Genomic DNA, 15,188 nt, shown 5'->3' on the forward strand with positions numbered 1-15,188 from the left:
GGGGCGGGCCGCGCGCTCCCGGCTGCGGGTCCGCCCCGCGCCCTCCGGGCGGCCCGTGCCTCGGTTTCCCCGCGAGTCAGCGGCAGCTCCTGGCCCTCGCGCCCGGGGTGCTGGGGTGGGTCGCGGGGGACGGAGGAGGGCGGGGCGGGGCGTCTGCGGGGCTCGCGCGGCGGAGCCCCGGGCGTCCTGGTGGGAGGGGCGGCCGCGGTGGCGGGAGGAAAGGGTGGGGTCGAGCGGGGCGCCTAGGGCTCGGCGGAAGAGCCTCGGGGGGCCCCCGGGTGTAGCTGCTGATTCATCAGGTGTCTGTGTCCGCCTCCCCGGGCGCAGGGGTCCTCGGCGGGCCTGGGGGGAGGGGGCGGCACGTGGCGGGGCCGGGAAGACCCTGCTCGCGCCGGCTTCGCTCCGCCGCACGCGTGCCAGAGCCCAGAGGGAGACTTGCTGAGTCATCAGCATGAGGTCACTCGATGCTCATTCTGATGTCTGGGGTGGGGGCGGGTTTGAGCTAGGGGCCTGGGGTCCGAAAGGCCCGACACGTAGAGGAGGAGGGAAACTGGGGAAGGGCCAGGCCCCCGGGGCTGGGCCACCCGTTCAAGTTAGGGCTGGTGTGCGAGTTGAAGGCAGGGGCGTGAGAAGGGGGGGGGCGCCCAGGTGCAGGTGTTCTTTCCTGGCAGAATGCGCAGCCGCTGGCCTGTCCATCTCCTCCCAGGCCGGCTCTTCTCAGGCAGCCGGTCCCTGACCAGCGTCTGGGACAGTTCCCTAAACTGGGAAATAGTTCTCCGAGTGAGAGGAGGGCAGGGGAGGAGCTTAGGGGGCCGTGCTTGCCAGGCTGGGGAGCAGGCTTTGCCTGTGGCTGGTCTGGTTGGCTAGGCTGGGCAGCCCCTGGGCGGGCAAGAGAGGCATAGCCCCTGGCCAGAGAGGGAGTCAGTGGGAGAAAGAAGGGTGCCTGTGGTCAAGGCCTGGAGGACAGTGGACAGGGCAGGGGAAGCAGGTGCCGCCCTACCAGGAAACTGCCAATGAGAGGAAACAACAGGACTTTGACATCTGGAAAGCGAGGTGTCTGGTGAGCAGGCCTTGCCCCTTTTGCTGCCTGGCCCTGGGGTGTGGGGCAGAGCTGCAGGTGGTGGTTGTGGCCTTTGGGGCACAGCCGGTGGGCTGGTGTGGAAGCCATGGAGCGGAAGACGGCGGTTCCTGATCACCCTTAGAGTTGTCCTGCTTGAGGTTGGGGCTTGGTGCTGTGTGGGTGTCAGCAAAGATTGTGGCCCTCCCTGGTGGGTGTTGGGCCTCTTGGGGGGTGACAGCCTGAGGATGGTGCGGCCTGACCTTTCCTCAGTGTGTGGGTGGTTCCTGGCCTCCAGGGCTTGGGGCGTTTTGTCTCAACCAGAGCTGACCATTCTTGCCTAGGGGTTCGTGGCTGGGTCAGGCTGGCCTTGTGGTTGGTTTTCAGGGATGCCCCTTCGCCCCAGCACACACGCACTTAGCCTTGGGCTTATATGTGCCGGATGTTGAACTCAGCTGATCTCTGGGTCAAATTTTATACCCTAGGAAAGTGCGGATTCCCGAAGAGGGTACTTCTTTCCGTGTTCTCGTTTGTTCTTAGGTGCAGATTAAGTTTTCCACTCTTTCCAGAACGGCTTGCAGTGGCTCAGGGGTTTTGGAGGAGGTGGTTCTGTCAGGCAGGGTGGCAGGAAGGCCGGGGAAGGAGCGGGCTCTTGCCCTGCGTGTGCATCTAGAGCCCCCCCCCCCCCCCCCCTCAGGGCATGGAGCTGTCGAAACCAGTTTTCCCTTCCCAGCTGGCTGTCAGCCTGAGTGGGTCGCCCGGGGGGGACGGTCCGTGTCTTATCTACAAGTGTGGCTCACCCTCAGGGGAAGGTGACTGGGGAAGGATCCCTGGGGCCCAACCCTGGACCCTCTTTGGGGTGGAGAGTAGAGGGAGCCTGTTCTCAATCCAGCCTCCTGGACACCCTCCTTCTGGCTTCCCGAGGTGCCCTGAGCTGTGTCCCACAGCCCCTCCCCTAAGCCCGTCACCATCGCATCTGTGTGTGTTCCCTGGTGGGCAGAGGCCGCAGAAGCCCTGGCTTTGCTGAGCCCTGCCCCTCCCCCACGGCGGGCACGAGCCCCCTGCACCTTTGATTAGGAGGCAAGTGGCTGCACTTGTGCTGAGTTCAGGCCTTCTGCGGAGGGTGAGAACTGCCGAGGAGGCACTTTTCAGCTCCCAGCCGCCACGCTCCGCACTCTTCTGTGTGATCTCAGGAAGTCACTGTTGTGCTCAGCATTCGGGGGAGGATGGCTGGTGAGAAAAGCTGGTGCCAAGGCTTTTCCTTTGGGCTGACAGTGGAAGGACCCCGGGGAGTGTCCCTGCACCCCAACTCAGACTTAAGGCTGGGGGGGCCCCGGCAGCTCAGCCATGAGATCCTGTCCCCCAGAGTGGGTTTGGGGCCCTCAGGACCTTCTGACCTCTAGCTTCTGTCTGCTCCATCTGGTGCTCTGCGGCGCGGCCTGAGAGCCCTGGGCTGAGGAGGGGTGAGTGGCAGTCCTGCCCTAGAGCCACCTTGCGAGCCTCCACTTCCTTAAGCTGTGCTTTACCTCCCCAGCAAGGGTCACAAGCCCCACCCCCGCCGCTGCCCAGAATTGCTCACGGTGCTCACACCTCCTGCAGCAGGAGGCCGGGGTCCGCTTTCCCTCCAGCCTGACCTGGAAAGCAGGGGGCTGGGAGGGAGTGTGCTTGCCTGAAGCTTTGGTGGGGGCAGGCTGAGCCGAATTTGCAGGATTAGGTGCACATAAATGTCTTTGGCAAGGCTCGAGGAAGCAGACAGTGAGGGCCGGGCGTGGGAAGGGCAACTGAATGGGTGCGAGGGGCCCTTTGGTCCACCCCTCCCCCAAGCCCTTATGTTGTTTTTCCCTATGCTGTGGGCAGTGACCCCTGGCAGGGGGCTGGGGCTGGAGGGGGCTGAGGAGAACCCCTGGGTGGCCCGGCGGGCCCTCTTAGGAAACAGCGTGGCTGGGGTGGGGCAGGGGCACCAGATGCGGCAATCCAAAGCCACAGGAAGGTTGCTCCATCAGCAGCAGAGAGGGCTGAGCCCAGCCTCTCCTGGGGCGCCTGCCACCTGGGGGCGGGGGGGGGGGGTGCTCCCACCAATGCCGGAAACAGTCGAGCTCTTCAAAGTGAAAAGTCTGTGGGAGAATCAGGACTGTCCTGCATCCTTCTCTTGGCCTGAGTCCCCACCGGCCCCTAAGCCTTTGTGGGGACAGGGCCAGCTAAGGGGAGGTGGCTGTAGGAGGTAGGGCCCCGAGTACACAGCTGCAGGGTCACTGGGCCCAGCCCCGCACCTGCTGTTGGCCAGGCTGGCCTTTCTGGCCCCAGCCGTGCTCTGCTTAGGCTGCGGGTCCCCTGGGGCTGTGTTGGCTGGCAGCCTTGGGGAGTGCCAGGCCGGGCTGGTGAGGGAGCGGGAGCGGGAGCGATGTGCTGAGTCAGCGTGACTCGCCAGGCGCAGCCATGCTCTGGGGCGCACACTGGGGTTATTTTTAAAGCTCCCGGCTTCCTTCTAGGCTGGCCTTTCCTGCATCCCTCTCAACTCTTCCCAAGGCCCCTTTCTGGTCGCTGCCTTTCTAACAGGCCTTCTGTCCCCCTTCCCCCATCAGACCCACTGGGTTTCCTAGGGACAAGGTGGCCAGGGACCAGCCTAGCCAGAGGCTGGCAGGTGGTCCTCCGGGCCAGGTACTGGGAATGGTGAGGTGAGGGCTGAGGCTGGGACTGGGCCCCTTCCCTCGGCTCTGTGCCCCGGGGAGGGAGAAAGGGGAGCGGTCCTCAGGGTCCTGACCTCCGCTCCCTGTCTCGCAGAGTGCCTGCTCGCCGTGCCCCCGGGTTATGACGACCCCCAATAAAGGAAACAAGGCCTTGAAGGTGAGCGGACCGTGGGCGGCGCCCGGAGCTGGGGCGGCGCTGGGGCGGGCGGTCCCCGCGGAGCCCGGGCCTCACGCGCAGTCCCGCCCGCAGGTGAAGCGGGAGCCGGGTGAGAATGGCACCAGCCTGACGGACGAGGAGCTGGTGACCATGTCGGTGCGGGAGCTGAACCAGCACCTGCGGGGCCTGTCCAAGGAGGAGATCATCCAGCTGAAGCAGCGGCGGCGCACGCTCAAGAACCGGGGCTACGCCGCCAGCTGCCGCGTCAAGCGCGTGACGCAGAAGGAGGAGCTGGAGAAGCAGAAGGCGGAGCTGCAGCAGGAGGTGGAGAAGCTGGCCTCGGAGAACGCCAGCATGAAGCTGGAGCTCGACGCGCTGCGCGCCAAGTACGAGGCCCTGCAGAACTTCGCCAGGACCGTGGCCCGCAGCCCCGTGGCTCCGGCCCGGGGCCCCCTCGCTGCCGGCTTGGGGCCCCTTGTCCCCGGCAAGGTGGCCGCCACTAGCGTCATTACGATAGTAAAGTCCAAGACGGACGCCCGGTCGTAGGGACTGGCGCTTGCCCGGGCGGGTCTGCGAGGGGCCATTCGGCGCATGGCGAGTTTGGCAGCCCTGTCCCCTTCTTTCTCCTCTCCTGCCTCCTCCCTTCCCTGCAAAGCACAACCCGCACCCCAGGGGCGCCGGGCTGAGCCCCTTTGATCTCGTCGTCGTCATCGTGTGTTTTGTGTGTTGGGATTGGTCAGTTCGGCGGTGACGTGGGGTTGCCCCCCAGTCCCTTTTGTACCAAGGCGGTGCAGGCTTGGCGTCCAGAGTTGGCCCTGTGGGAACAGAGAAAGATCGAATGAGCGTTCTGGAGCTCGGGTGTTAGAGCAGGGAGGGCCCCAGGGCAAGGGGAGGCTGCTGTCCACTCCTGGGTGGCCCGCGGGCTCCCACGGCTGCTGGCTGGCCGGGGGCTGTGATTCACTCTTAGTGCAGCCACAGGCACAGATGGACTCTGCTCCTGGGAGTAGGGTGTCCCCGAGGGCCCTGGGCGGGCAGGCCACTAGCCTGGGCTCTGTAGGCGCTGGGAGGGAGGGGGCGTTCCGTGGCTTTGTGCCAGGGGCCAGGGTGCTCGAGCCTGATGCGTTGCACTGAACAAGACCAAATCACTGGTTGTGAACATACGTGAAGGGTGTGTCCAGTGTCCTGCGATGGGTCCCGTGCCACTGTTTACATGACCTGTTTGTGTGGTTACATAGCCCTTTATTTAAGAGAGGAGTTCCTTTTACGAAGTTATTAAATTATATGTTTAAAAGGTAAAGAAAAAAGAGCTGCAGAGTATTTATAAAACTGTCTTTTTAAAAAAAAAACAAAAAACAAGCAAGAACATTTGACCGTATATATGGACAAGGAAGGAAAGTATAATAGAAACTTTGCTAGTTTAACAAAAGAAAAAAGCAAACAAAAAAAAAATCCCTTTCTTGTAAACTTATGGACAAGTCTTTGTGGCTGTTGGAGTTTAGTTTTTATATACACAGAGTTATCAGACGTTATTTATAAAACTTAGTTTTAAAAAAGATTAAAAAAAAAAAAAAAAAGCCAAGCCGTGAGCAACCACAAGGCGCGTCCTGGCTCTTTGCTATCTCTTTTGCAATTGTACCGAAAGTGACTTACTCCTTTGCCCTTCCTGCTTCCGTCTCTTGCCGGTGCCGTGGTGTTGTCTGTGCCTGGTGAGGTCTTGTGCCGCGTCACGTGCTGGTGCTTCTGGTGACCTTTGACCTGTGGGTGTCATTTCTTGTGTCTGTTAATCCTGTGTTTGTTTTTTGGATTTGGTTGTGTTCTTGCTTCTGCTGGCTTGCTGGGCCTGGACCTGGACAGGGGTGCTGGGCAGCTCGGGCTCCAGCAGGCCTTGGGGAGCCGCCCATCAGTCCAGCCCCCTCTGCCTCAGTGCCTGACCCGGGACCCCCGGGGACCAGACACAGGGCTCTGCTGCTCTCACCCCGCACAGCCTGGGCTTCGCATGTCTGTGTAAGGCTTGGGCTGACCCAGTGGCAGGGTAGCCACGAGGGGCAGTCCTAGAGTGCCCGCCCCCCCACTGCTTCCACGCCTACCGCCGCTGACCATGGCTGGCGGGTTTGCCGGGGACCACAGAGGCACGAGGTACCCCCATGTGTCTTCCTTTTGGCCTCCAGTCAGCATGCGTGGGCTCTGGCCGCTGATCCCAGCTTTGTCCCTGTAGGCTTCCCGTGGGCCTCGTCGGGAACCCCTGGGCCCACATGGGAGTTTCCAGTCCTGCTGCCCACCTAGCCCAGCAGTGCTTCCCCGCCGTGAAGGAATGCTTCCCAGGCTAAGCCAGGTGGTCTTGGGGCTCCTCCGGGGTGGCCTTTCTCCCTGCCCGCGGGCTGGGGTGGGGGTCTCCAGTGGCGCCAGACAAGGGCTGTGGTCTGCAGGCGCCACGCTCCTGCTCGTGGCCTTGGGCCTTTTTTTTTGCCTCCTTTGGGATCTGTGTCTTCCAGTGACGTGCTGCGTAGCTCGTGGAGGTGCTGGTCTCCAGGGCTGGGCCCGGCCCACCTGCCCTCCCTGGGCTGAGCCCGGCTCCTCTGCAGAGGCAGCTAGTCTTCCAGACCGGGCTCCGGAAGCCCCTCCTCGCCATGGGATGCGAGCTGCCTGTGGTGCTGGCCCTGTCTCTGGCCACATGGGCCTCAGCTTCTCTGGGGGCTCTAGAGCCCTATAACGCACAGACGTGTGGGCTGGCGAAAAGAAACTCAGTGGGGGCTGGCGGGGTATTCATCCTCCGGTCTGACCCAGAGTGCCCATGGGGTGGTAGCAGGGATGTGCTGTCCGTTTCTGTCCTGTTGATGGGCTTCTCTTGGCCCTAGAGGCCCCATCCTTCCCGATTGTGCCCGGTCGGCCTGCAGTGGAGATTGTGACCGTCGACGCTCAATACTTAGTGGCTTCCTGCCCCTCCCTGACGCGCGGCTTTGTCTACCTAAGGTCTAGACAAAAGATGTTGGTGGTAGCAGCGGTGAGTCAGAATCGCATCGTAAGAATCCCTGAAGAGGGGGAGAAGCCCACGCCCTCCGCGTCCATTTACGGTCCCCACTCTGGCACTGGCTGGGAGATAGCCAGCCATCTGCCAGGTTGGAGACCTGGAAAGCAGAGGGAGGAGGCAGGTTTGGAAGCTGAAAGGTGAGTTGGAGGGTGGGCACAGGTAGAAGAGAAAGTGCAGGTCTGGTTTAGGTAATAGAAGAAGCTTCTGGAGTGAGTGAGGTCATGCTTCCTTTCACGGCTTTTGGATTTGGAGCACCTGTTCCTTGGGTCTAGGGGAATGTCCCGTTCCCATCACGCTGGCCCCGTGGGGCCACTCTGCACTCTGCCCCTTTTCCCCTTCACCTTGGTTTCTTGACAGTAGAGCCTGTGTCCACACGTGGCTGGTTTGGTGTCTTTCTGATTCTTGTTTATTCCGTTTTCCTGCTGTGAGAGTGTTGTGTTCTTTTCCTCCTCGACTTTTCTGACACAGCGAATCGAGGGCTTTGGCCGAAGCCAAGTCTCGCAGACCGGTCCGCTAAGTGAACCGTGATGTGCACCTTCCTTCCCACCCTTGCCTCACTCTTCCCTTCCCCCAACACAGACACTCAGATTTCAGAGGACAACCCTGTTGGGAACAGGGCAGCTCCTGCCCTGAGTATGATCTGGGGGAGACCTCCCCTTGACGCTGGCTGCCACTCCGGGTGGCACTGCTGTCTGTACATGAGAAGACACAGCTGCTCAGCTGTGGTGTGTGCTCATTTCTGCCGGATGCCGGGTCTCCCCGGAGGCTCTTCTGCCCCTGGTCCAGGTCTGACCGTCAACAGCAGCCCCTGCGGTCCGTGCCTGAGCCCACGGCTCTGATCGGTTGCAGCCTGCTTTGGGACAGGTGGTCAGGCCCCTTCCTATCCCTGTTGCCTCCCTGTCTGAGGTGGCCGGCTGGCTAACGCTCCTGTCCACAGCTGGGAAGCCCAAGCCGCAGCCTGCAGCACGTTTCCGCTCGGGGATCTTGTAAGTTACTTTTTTAGGCTGTGGTTTGGTGAAAGGAACTAACACAGTAACGATTTTTTTTCCCCCAGAAGCCACTGAATAATTCTTTTTGGCGCGGTATTGCCTTCCTGTTGGCTGTCTAGTTTTGGAGCAGGTGGGGAGAAGTGGGGGACACACAAAGGTAGGGGAATGGCCTGTCCTGCTTCAGGCCTGTGTGTTTTGAGCGTGTGCGGCACCTTTGAGCCAGTCACGAGCATTTGCACCCCTCGCTGGAGCAGCAGCCTTGGTGCGTGGGTGTCTGGCAGCCCCAGCTGGAGTGTAGGAGAGAGTCCCCCCAGCCCTGGAACTGCGAGGGGCCAGCCCCTGCAGCAACCTTGTGTCCCAGCCCCTCCCTTCTCCCCATCCCCTCAATTTGCTACTCCCTGAAGCCTTTAACCAAACGGGAGTGGGTGCAGAAAGCCTTCTCCTGGCATCTTAGGGCAACAGGACAAGGGCTGCCCCGTGTGTCCCGCTCTGGTGCTCTCCTGGCGCTGAGAGGCTGGGTCCAAGCAGAGGTGATCAGACCCTGCCTGTCCTGCCTGGGGCTGAAACCAGGGGAAGGTGGGGGTTCCCTGGGACCTGCCAGGGTGTTGGAGATACAGGTGAGGAGGGGCCTCCCTGGGGCGGGCTCTGGCCCCAGGGCGCACCCTGCCCTGTGCAGTATTTATTGCTAAATTATTGTCCAGGGGGGGCGGCACTGGGCCGGACCCCGGGTATTTATTGCTGTACATAGTGTATGTTTGTGATATATAAGGTTTTCTTTATTTTGTATATGATCAATAAACACCTTTTAAAGAGACTGTCAGGTGCTTCCTTTGCGCGCTGCGGGGGCGGGGCCGGAAGGGCGGGGCGGGCCTCGCGCATGCGCCGGAGCGCGGCCTGCCCGGAGGCGGAAGCGGAAGCGCGGGTCTCCCGGGAGCGATGGCAGCCGGGGGTCCCAGCCGCTCGGAGCGCAAGGCGGCGGAGCGGGTCCGGAGGCTGAGGGAGGAGCAGCAGCGGGAGCGCCTCCGCCAGGTACGCCGCCGCCCGCCTCGCGCCGCGCCCCCGGCCCGCGCCGCCCTCACCGCCCGCCCCGCGCCCGCAGGTGTCGCGCATCCTGAGGAAGGCGGCGGCCGAGCGCAGCGCCGAGGAGGGCCGGCTCCTGGCCGAGAGCGAGGACCTGGTGACCGAGCTGCAGGGTCGGAGCAGGCGGCGCGAGGGCCTGAAGCGGCGGCAGCAGGAGGCGAGTCCCGCGGCGCGCCCGGGGCTCGGTCGGTGCGGGGCTCGGGCCGCGGACAGCCGGGGCCGGGCCCCGGCCGGGCGGGGGCGGGGCGGGCGTCACGACCGGCCTCGGCTGTCCCGGCAGGTGTGCGACGACCCGGAGGAGCTGCGGAGGAAAGTCCGGGAGCTGGCCGGCGCCGTGCGGAGCGCCAAGTACCTGGTGGTCTACACCGGCGCGGGCATCAGCACGGTAAGGCGGCCGGGCGGGCGCGGGCCGGGCCGGGCCGGGCTGGGGCGCCCCCTTCTGGGTGGCGCGCCGGGCGCCGAGCCGAGGCCTCCGAGTGGCCGGCGGGTCGCGGCGCACTGGCCTCCCGAGCCGCCCCGACGCGCTGTCTTCAAGCTGCTGCCCGTTTGTCGGAGTGGCCTCCCTAGCCGGTGTGGGGCTGGACCTCACGGCCCGGCAGAGCCCCCGGGCGCCCCCAGATGCGCTCTTTCTTCCCTGTCCGTCTGGGTTTTCTCCTTCGACTTCTGTGTTTGAGACCGTGCAGGCGGGAGCACGGGGGACGAGGGGGCCGGTCTCAACCCCTGCCGGCCGAGGCCTCAGCGGACCCCCGAGTCTGCGGCTTAACTGAGCGCGCCCCCCGGGTGCTCCCGGTGTTCGTTCGCAGAGAAGCGCCAAGTGCGTCGGCTTGGGGCTGCAGAGGGGAGATTAAACCCTTTTAAATGTTTGCCGCCTTTGCGATAGGAAGGGAGGGAAGGAAGCAAAAAGCAGGACAGTGTCCGGGCACTTGCTCGTTTCCAGCCAAGGTGGTGGGCGCCTGGGTGGCTCACTCGGTGAAGCCTGTCCCTCGGTTCCGTCCTGATCCCAAGGTCCTGGGGTCGGGCTCCCTGCCTGGGGGGAGCCTGCTTCTCCCTCTGCCAGCCACCTTCCCCCCCCACCCACCCGGCTTGTGTTCTCTCTGTCAAATAAATAAATAAATTCTTTAATTAGAAAAAGAAAAAGCCAAAGTCAAGGTGGTTCCCCACCAGCCCAAGGTTATGTGGGCAGAGCCAAGTCCAGAACCGTCTCCTGATCCCCCATTGTTCCTGTTTTCTAAACGTTGAAAGGAAGTAAGTAGAAAGCAAGGCAGAGATAGAATACAGCAGCTGAAGGAGAGAAGCGTGGGGGGTTTGGGCACGTTCTGTCGAGAGGCCATCTTGGGCCGTGGGATATCGTGAGCGTTGAGGCACTTGTCTACTTAGCGGGAACGTGTAGGCCCCGCAGAGGCGAACACAGAGGATTTCTGTTCTCAGGAGGCCCGTGGGTGATGAGAACACGGCAGGTGAGCAGAGAGCGAAGGTAGCGCAGCGGGGCTGGGCTGCTGGGCAGAGATGCAGACACTCGCGCCCCCAGCCCAGAGCTGGGAAATCCATCCCGTTGCCTTTGTGTGCGAGGCAGCATCGAGGCCAGGCCTTGAAAGCTGAGCAAGGTTTCACAGGCAAGGGGGAGAGGAAGACCCTCCGAACAGGGTTGAGCTCAGAGGCCCAGCAGTGAGGTCGTATAAGGGGCACTGACCACCCTGACTTGCAGACCGTGGAGCACTGGTCCTGGGGTCTCCTTCCTGCGGTCACCTGTGCTCCTGTGTCTGCGGGAGTACCGCTCTGTCGCTTCCTCTGCGTGTTGCTGTCCGACGTCTCTCTTCAGCGTGGTTCGAGGGGGCATTTTTCCAAGCTTAAGCTGCAGGGAGGAGACAGGGTTCCCCAGGAGGCAGGTCACTCACAGCCCAGGGAACCCAAGATTGCTTGATCCCAGCACGCCTTCTGTTTTCACTCATGGTGTTGAGAACTGGAGAAATCTAGTGATCTTTATCTCATCTGGAGAGGCGGCGATCTTTGTGACAGTGGGGCAGGAAGCACTATCAGGATGGGAGAATCAACATGGATGAGTGTTCCTACCTAGGGTTTCGGCATGTGCTAAGCCTTCCCTGAGCACTGGCTAGGCCCTGGGGACCCACAGATGAGCCTGACCAGCCCTCTCTCTCGATTTGGAGGACAGGTGTGGTTGGAGAGCCCAGGTTGTAGTCCATGCTGGAGACATTCCCAGAGGCGGCAGGACTCCTTGGGACCTGGAGGGATGAGCTAGACCATGTGGGAGGAGGGGTCCGGGCAGAGGCAAGGAGCCACTCCATCTGGATTTAGGCAGGTAGCACTAAGAAGTGCTGAGCCGTTGGAAGGAATAGAGGCCAGTGCGTGGAGAAGCCTGGAACACATCTGGAGAAACGTTTGCTTTTCACGCTTGTGAATTTTGCCATTTCCTACAGTGACGCATTGTCACCGGGTTTATTTTCTTTCTGAACGTGCAGGCAGCCTCTATCCCAGATTACCGGGGCCCTAATGGAGTATGGACTCTGCTTCAGAAAGGGAGAAGTGTTAGGTAAGCAGTCCAGGGCAGCCTTGCCATCCGGTCGAGCAGAGGCAGCATGGCCTGACCTCGTGGCTCCCCACACCTGTGCTTTCCGTCGCTGTCCGTTTCCTCGCAGGGCCGCTGACCTGAGTGAGGCCGAGCCGACCCTCACCCACATGAGCATCGCCCGCTTACATGAGCAAAAGCTGGTAAGAACCTGCTGTGGCTGGCGGTCCGCTTGCTGGGTCCCTAGTGCAGAACCTGGACGGCCAGATTTGTGCCCAAGTGGCAACTGTACTGTGCCTCTGTCAGCCGCTGGACCTGGGGGATGAGTGCCCACCGAGTGCTTGACTCCCAGCTTGAGTCTCTCGAGAGTCATGGATGGGGTCTGCCTCAGGCCAGAGCTGCTGGGAGTTCTTTCCACGCTGCGTTTCTATCACGTTGTCCCCACAGACCTCAGAAGCCACCTAGATAAAGGGGAAGCTTGTGGGAAACCTCTGAAGACCCCCTGCTGAGCACGTTCAGCCACGTGGGCAGGGGTCCCTCCTCCTGGCCCTTCAGTGACTCGAAACATAACGAACCAAGAGAGCAGAAACCTGCGCTCTTGGCTCGCCAAGAGCTTCTGGGCTGTTGCGGGCAGCCAGGGGCCCTTCCCCGCCGAGGGCCCTCCGGGTTGTGCTGGGACTGACCTGCCCCCCTGGTTTTGCCTCCAAGGCTTCATATGGGGTTGGAGTCACCCCCAGTTTGGGGGCTCGGGGCAGGGTTAAGGATGGTGTCACTCATGAACACAGCCCCCCCCAAGGCCCCCTTGCTGACTCACGCTGGCCTCTCCTCCAGGTGCAGCACGTGGTGTCTCAGAACTGTGACGGGCTCCACCTGCGGAGCGGGCTGCCCCGCACGGCCATCTCGGAGCTCCACGGGAACATGTACATCGAAGTGAGCGGTCCCGCTGGGGTCCAGAGGGGCCTGCGTGGGCCGGCAACTCCTGCTCACGGCGGCCTCTCCTCCTCAGGTGTGCACGGCCTGCACCCCCAACAGAGAGTATGTGAGAGTGTTCGATGTGACCGAGCGCACCGCCCTGCACCGGCACCAGACGGGCCGGGCCTGCCACAAGTGCGGGGCCCAGCTCCGGGACACCATCGTGCACTTTGGGGAGAGGGGGACCCTGGGGCAGCCTCTGAACTGGGAGGCAGCCACTCAGGCAGCCAGCAAAGCAGATACAATCCTATGTTTAGGCTCCAGCTTAAAGGTATGTGAACAGCACCGTGGTTGGGGCAGCGGGGGGCGGGGAGCCTGCTGGCACCTTGCCCGTTCGCTGTTCGACCCTGGTGTCCTAGAGCTTCGTTCCCTATCGTGTGCATGGTCTTTCTGTCGGTCTGTCCGTTCCTGCAGGTCTTGAAGAAGTATCCTCGTCTCTGGTGTATGACCAAGCCCCCCAGCCGGCGGCCCAAGCTCTACATTGTGAACTTGCAGGTGAGCCGCGTACGGAGAGGCCCCTCCTAAGACCTGGACCTTAGGAGAGGAGAACCAGGGAGTTCTTGGGACGTTCGTGTCCCGAACTCAAGGCCCAAAGAGGTCTGGCTGAGAAAGGGCCATCGGGGGGCAGTGGGGTATCCTCACGCACCTTCCCCTGTCCCCAGTGGACCCCGAAGGATGACTGGGCTGCCCTGAAGCTTCACGGAAAGTGTGACGACGTCATGCAGCTCCTCATGGATGAGCTGGGCCTGGAGATCCCCCCTTATAGCAGGTGAGCGGGGCACGGGTGCATCCCCCACTTTCCTGCCCCTGTGTGGATGGGCTGTGTCTGTCTGTTCTCGTGAACTGAGCACAGGGAATGCTCTGAGTTGCACGTGGTGTCTGAGGTGTGACTGCAGCCCGGCGGCCTCTGCAGGGAGCGGCTGAGGCATCAGCCGAGAGCGTGACTCCCTGCGGGGAGAGGGAATGTGCCAGCGCGCGCCTGGAGGGCCCCCTCTACCATAGACAGCCTGGACGGGAAGGTGCCTTGAAGGGACGTGGTCTCGGCGACTCCAGTCAGACAGAGTCTTGGTGCACTCGGTTTGGGGAGCTGGCGTACTGTGGGGAAGCTTAAACTGTACCTTAATACAGAATTTGTGATAATTTAGACGTGGTGTATGTATTGAGTAAAAAGTTTACACTTTCTTTCTCTGTGAATTTTCAGGGTCTTATAGGGGAAATCAATAACTTCTTTTAATCAAAGGGTTCAAGAATTAAGGATCCCTTCACCTTCTGGGCCTGGCAATTCTTGTATGTTATGTTTGTGGTGTTCTGTAATGTGGGCCTATTGTGTACTGTACTCTTTTTTTTTTTTTTTTTACATTAACTTAGCTCATTTTCTTTATCAGTGCTTATCTGTATCTTAAGTTTATAATATGTGGTTCTACATCTCAGTCAGACACATGATCTCTCCATGGTGTAGTCCGTAGGCCACACCGCCCTAGTCAGCTGGCCTTTTTTCCCCCACATCCCGCAGTCTGGGAAGAGGGAGAGGGTCTGGTCCACCCGCCCCGGCCATACAAGTGAAAAGTGGGACCCAGAGCTGCTAGTGATTCATCCCTCTTGGGGCTGCTCCTGCCTCACCCCGGTGTGCTGGGCCTGCCGGGCGGTCCACAAGGACACTGAGTTCCGCAGAGGCTGAGCTACTGAGTGCTGACCTCTGAGTTACTGGGGAGCTTAAGCCGTTCTGTAGCTCCAGAACAGTGGAGCTGCCACCAAGCAAAGCCTGGCCACAGTTAGGACGGGAAGGGAAGCAGGGCGACCTCCTGAGTCAGCTTTCCCGCCCTGGGGCAGGTTGTGACTGAGGCTCCCAGGCTCACCTGACCTAGCTTTCCCTTTTCGGTAGGTGGCAGGACCCCATCTTCTCCCTGGCGACTCCCCTGCGTGCGGGTGAGGAAGGTAGCCACACTCGGAAGTCGCTGTGCAGAAGCCGAGAGGAGCCTCCGCCTGGAGACCGGGGTGCACCGCTCAGCTCAGCCCCGGTCCTAGGCGGCTGGTTTGGCAGGGGCTGCACTAAACGCACAAAAAGGAAGAAAGTGACGTAACCCGGTGCTGGACGAGAACAAATGGCACTTTGCAGATGTGGGAACTCGCAGTCAGGGGCGAGGCCGGGACTGCCCCCCGGGTCCCGCGCGCCCCCTCCCTTGCACTGCTGCGGCCACCTCGGGCGTGGGCCACCGTCGGTCAGAGGACTCCTCGCTGTCGGGCCGCGTCCTAGAGGGGGGGCGGCCACGCCTCTCTGCGGGATCGGAACTCGGGTTGCTTCACAGCCGGCCGGTCAGGAGGAAGCACGCGACTGCCTTACCTCGTGCACCGGGCTCGTCTCAGGGGCCTCAACCCTATTTCTACTGCTTCTTACTAAAACGTGGTAACTTTATAGCGACCTTTTTCTGAGCGGGGTTTGCGGCAGAGGGCTGGCTCTGAGCCTGGGCTCGGCGCGCCTTTTTATTGTTATTAAACATCTCTGCACTGTCGCCCGCGTGTCCTCGAATGGCTGCCCGGTGGGCGCGGGAGCGGGCGCGGGAGCGGGCGCCCCGCGGGTTCCCGGGGACGGGGCGGGCGGGGCGGGCGAGGGGAGGCGGGGAGAGCGGGTGGAGCCCCACGTGGTCCAGCCCCGCCCCCTCGGCTAGGTGCGTGCGCGCTATTGGCCCCGCGCGC

General features: G+C 61.9%; 2 protein-coding genes across 7 annotated transcripts; both read left to right on the forward strand.

The window, feature by feature from the left end:
• Positions 1–39: 39 nt before the first annotated feature.
• On the forward strand, positions 40–8,733 carry MAFG (MAF bZIP transcription factor G). 4 transcript variants are annotated; one of them, XM_059380050.1, is made up of 3 exons: positions 40–115; positions 3,839–3,901; positions 3,995–8,733. In XM_059380050.1, exons 2-3 carry the CDS (start codon positions 3,866–3,868, stop codon positions 4,445–4,447), a joined length of 489 nt encoding a protein of 162 aa, XP_059236033.1. In that variant the 5' UTR covers positions 40–115; positions 3,839–3,865; the 3' UTR covers positions 4,448–8,733. The 4 variants fall into 4 exon arrangements, with proteins under 4 accessions (XP_059236033.1, XP_059236032.1, XP_059236034.1 ...); XM_059380049.1 differs by lacking the exon at positions 40–115 and adding an exon at positions 538–1,060; XM_059380051.1 differs by lacking the exon at positions 40–115 and adding an exon at positions 2,193–2,290.
• Positions 8,734–8,807: 74 nt separating this feature from the next.
• Positions 8,808–15,004, forward strand: SIRT7 (sirtuin 7). Of its 3 annotated transcripts, XR_009400406.1 has the most exons (11): positions 8,808–8,947; positions 9,018–9,155; positions 9,279–9,383; positions 11,476–11,546; positions 11,653–11,725; positions 12,354–12,452; positions 12,529–12,765; positions 12,909–12,989; positions 13,157–13,263; positions 13,696–13,781; positions 14,377–14,467. XR_009400406.1 is itself a non-coding variant. In XM_059380047.1 (10 exons), exons 1-10 carry the CDS (start codon positions 8,855–8,857, stop codon positions 14,573–14,575), a joined length of 1,203 nt encoding a protein of 400 aa, XP_059236030.1. In that variant the 5' UTR covers positions 8,808–8,854; the 3' UTR covers positions 14,576–15,004. The 3 variants fall into 3 exon arrangements, 2 of the variants coding, with proteins under 2 accessions (XP_059236030.1, XP_059236031.1); XM_059380047.1 differs by lacking the exon at positions 13,696–13,781 and having other exon boundaries at positions 14,377–15,004; XM_059380048.1 differs by lacking the exons at positions 13,696–13,781; positions 14,377–14,467 and adding an exon at positions 13,408–13,676.
• Positions 15,005–15,188: the final 184 nt, after the last annotated feature.

This window comes from Mustela nigripes, chromosome 16 (genome assembly GCF_022355385.1).
Source record: "Mustela nigripes isolate SB6536 chromosome 16, MUSNIG.SB6536, whole genome shotgun sequence".
Lineage (NCBI taxonomy): Eukaryota > Metazoa > Chordata > Mammalia > Carnivora > Mustelidae > Mustela > Mustela nigripes.

What these genes read in the sequence shown, in the direction of transcription:
- MAFG (XM_059380050.1), top strand. Translation starts at nt 3,866, where the DNA reads ATGACGACCCCCAATAAAGGAAACAAGGCCTTGAAG. An exon ending in AAGGAAACAAGGCCTTGAAG is followed by an intron (nt 3,902 to 3,994) that starts GTGAGCGGACCG and finishes TCCCGCCCGCAG; the next exon opens with GTGAAGCGGGAGCCGGGTGA.
- SIRT7 (XM_059380047.1), top strand. Translation starts at nt 8,855, where the DNA reads ATGGCAGCCGGGGGTCCCAGCCGCTCGGAGCGCAAGGCGGCGGAGCGG. An exon ending in TGAAGCGGCGGCAGCAGGAG is followed by an intron (nt 9,156 to 9,278) that starts GCGAGTCCCGCG and finishes CTGTCCCGGCAG; the next exon opens with GTGTGCGACGACCCGGAGGA. An exon ending in CAGAAAGGGAGAAGTGTTAG is followed by an intron (nt 11,547 to 11,652) that starts GTAAGCAGTCCA and finishes GTTTCCTCGCAG; the next exon opens with GGCCGCTGACCTGAGTGAGG.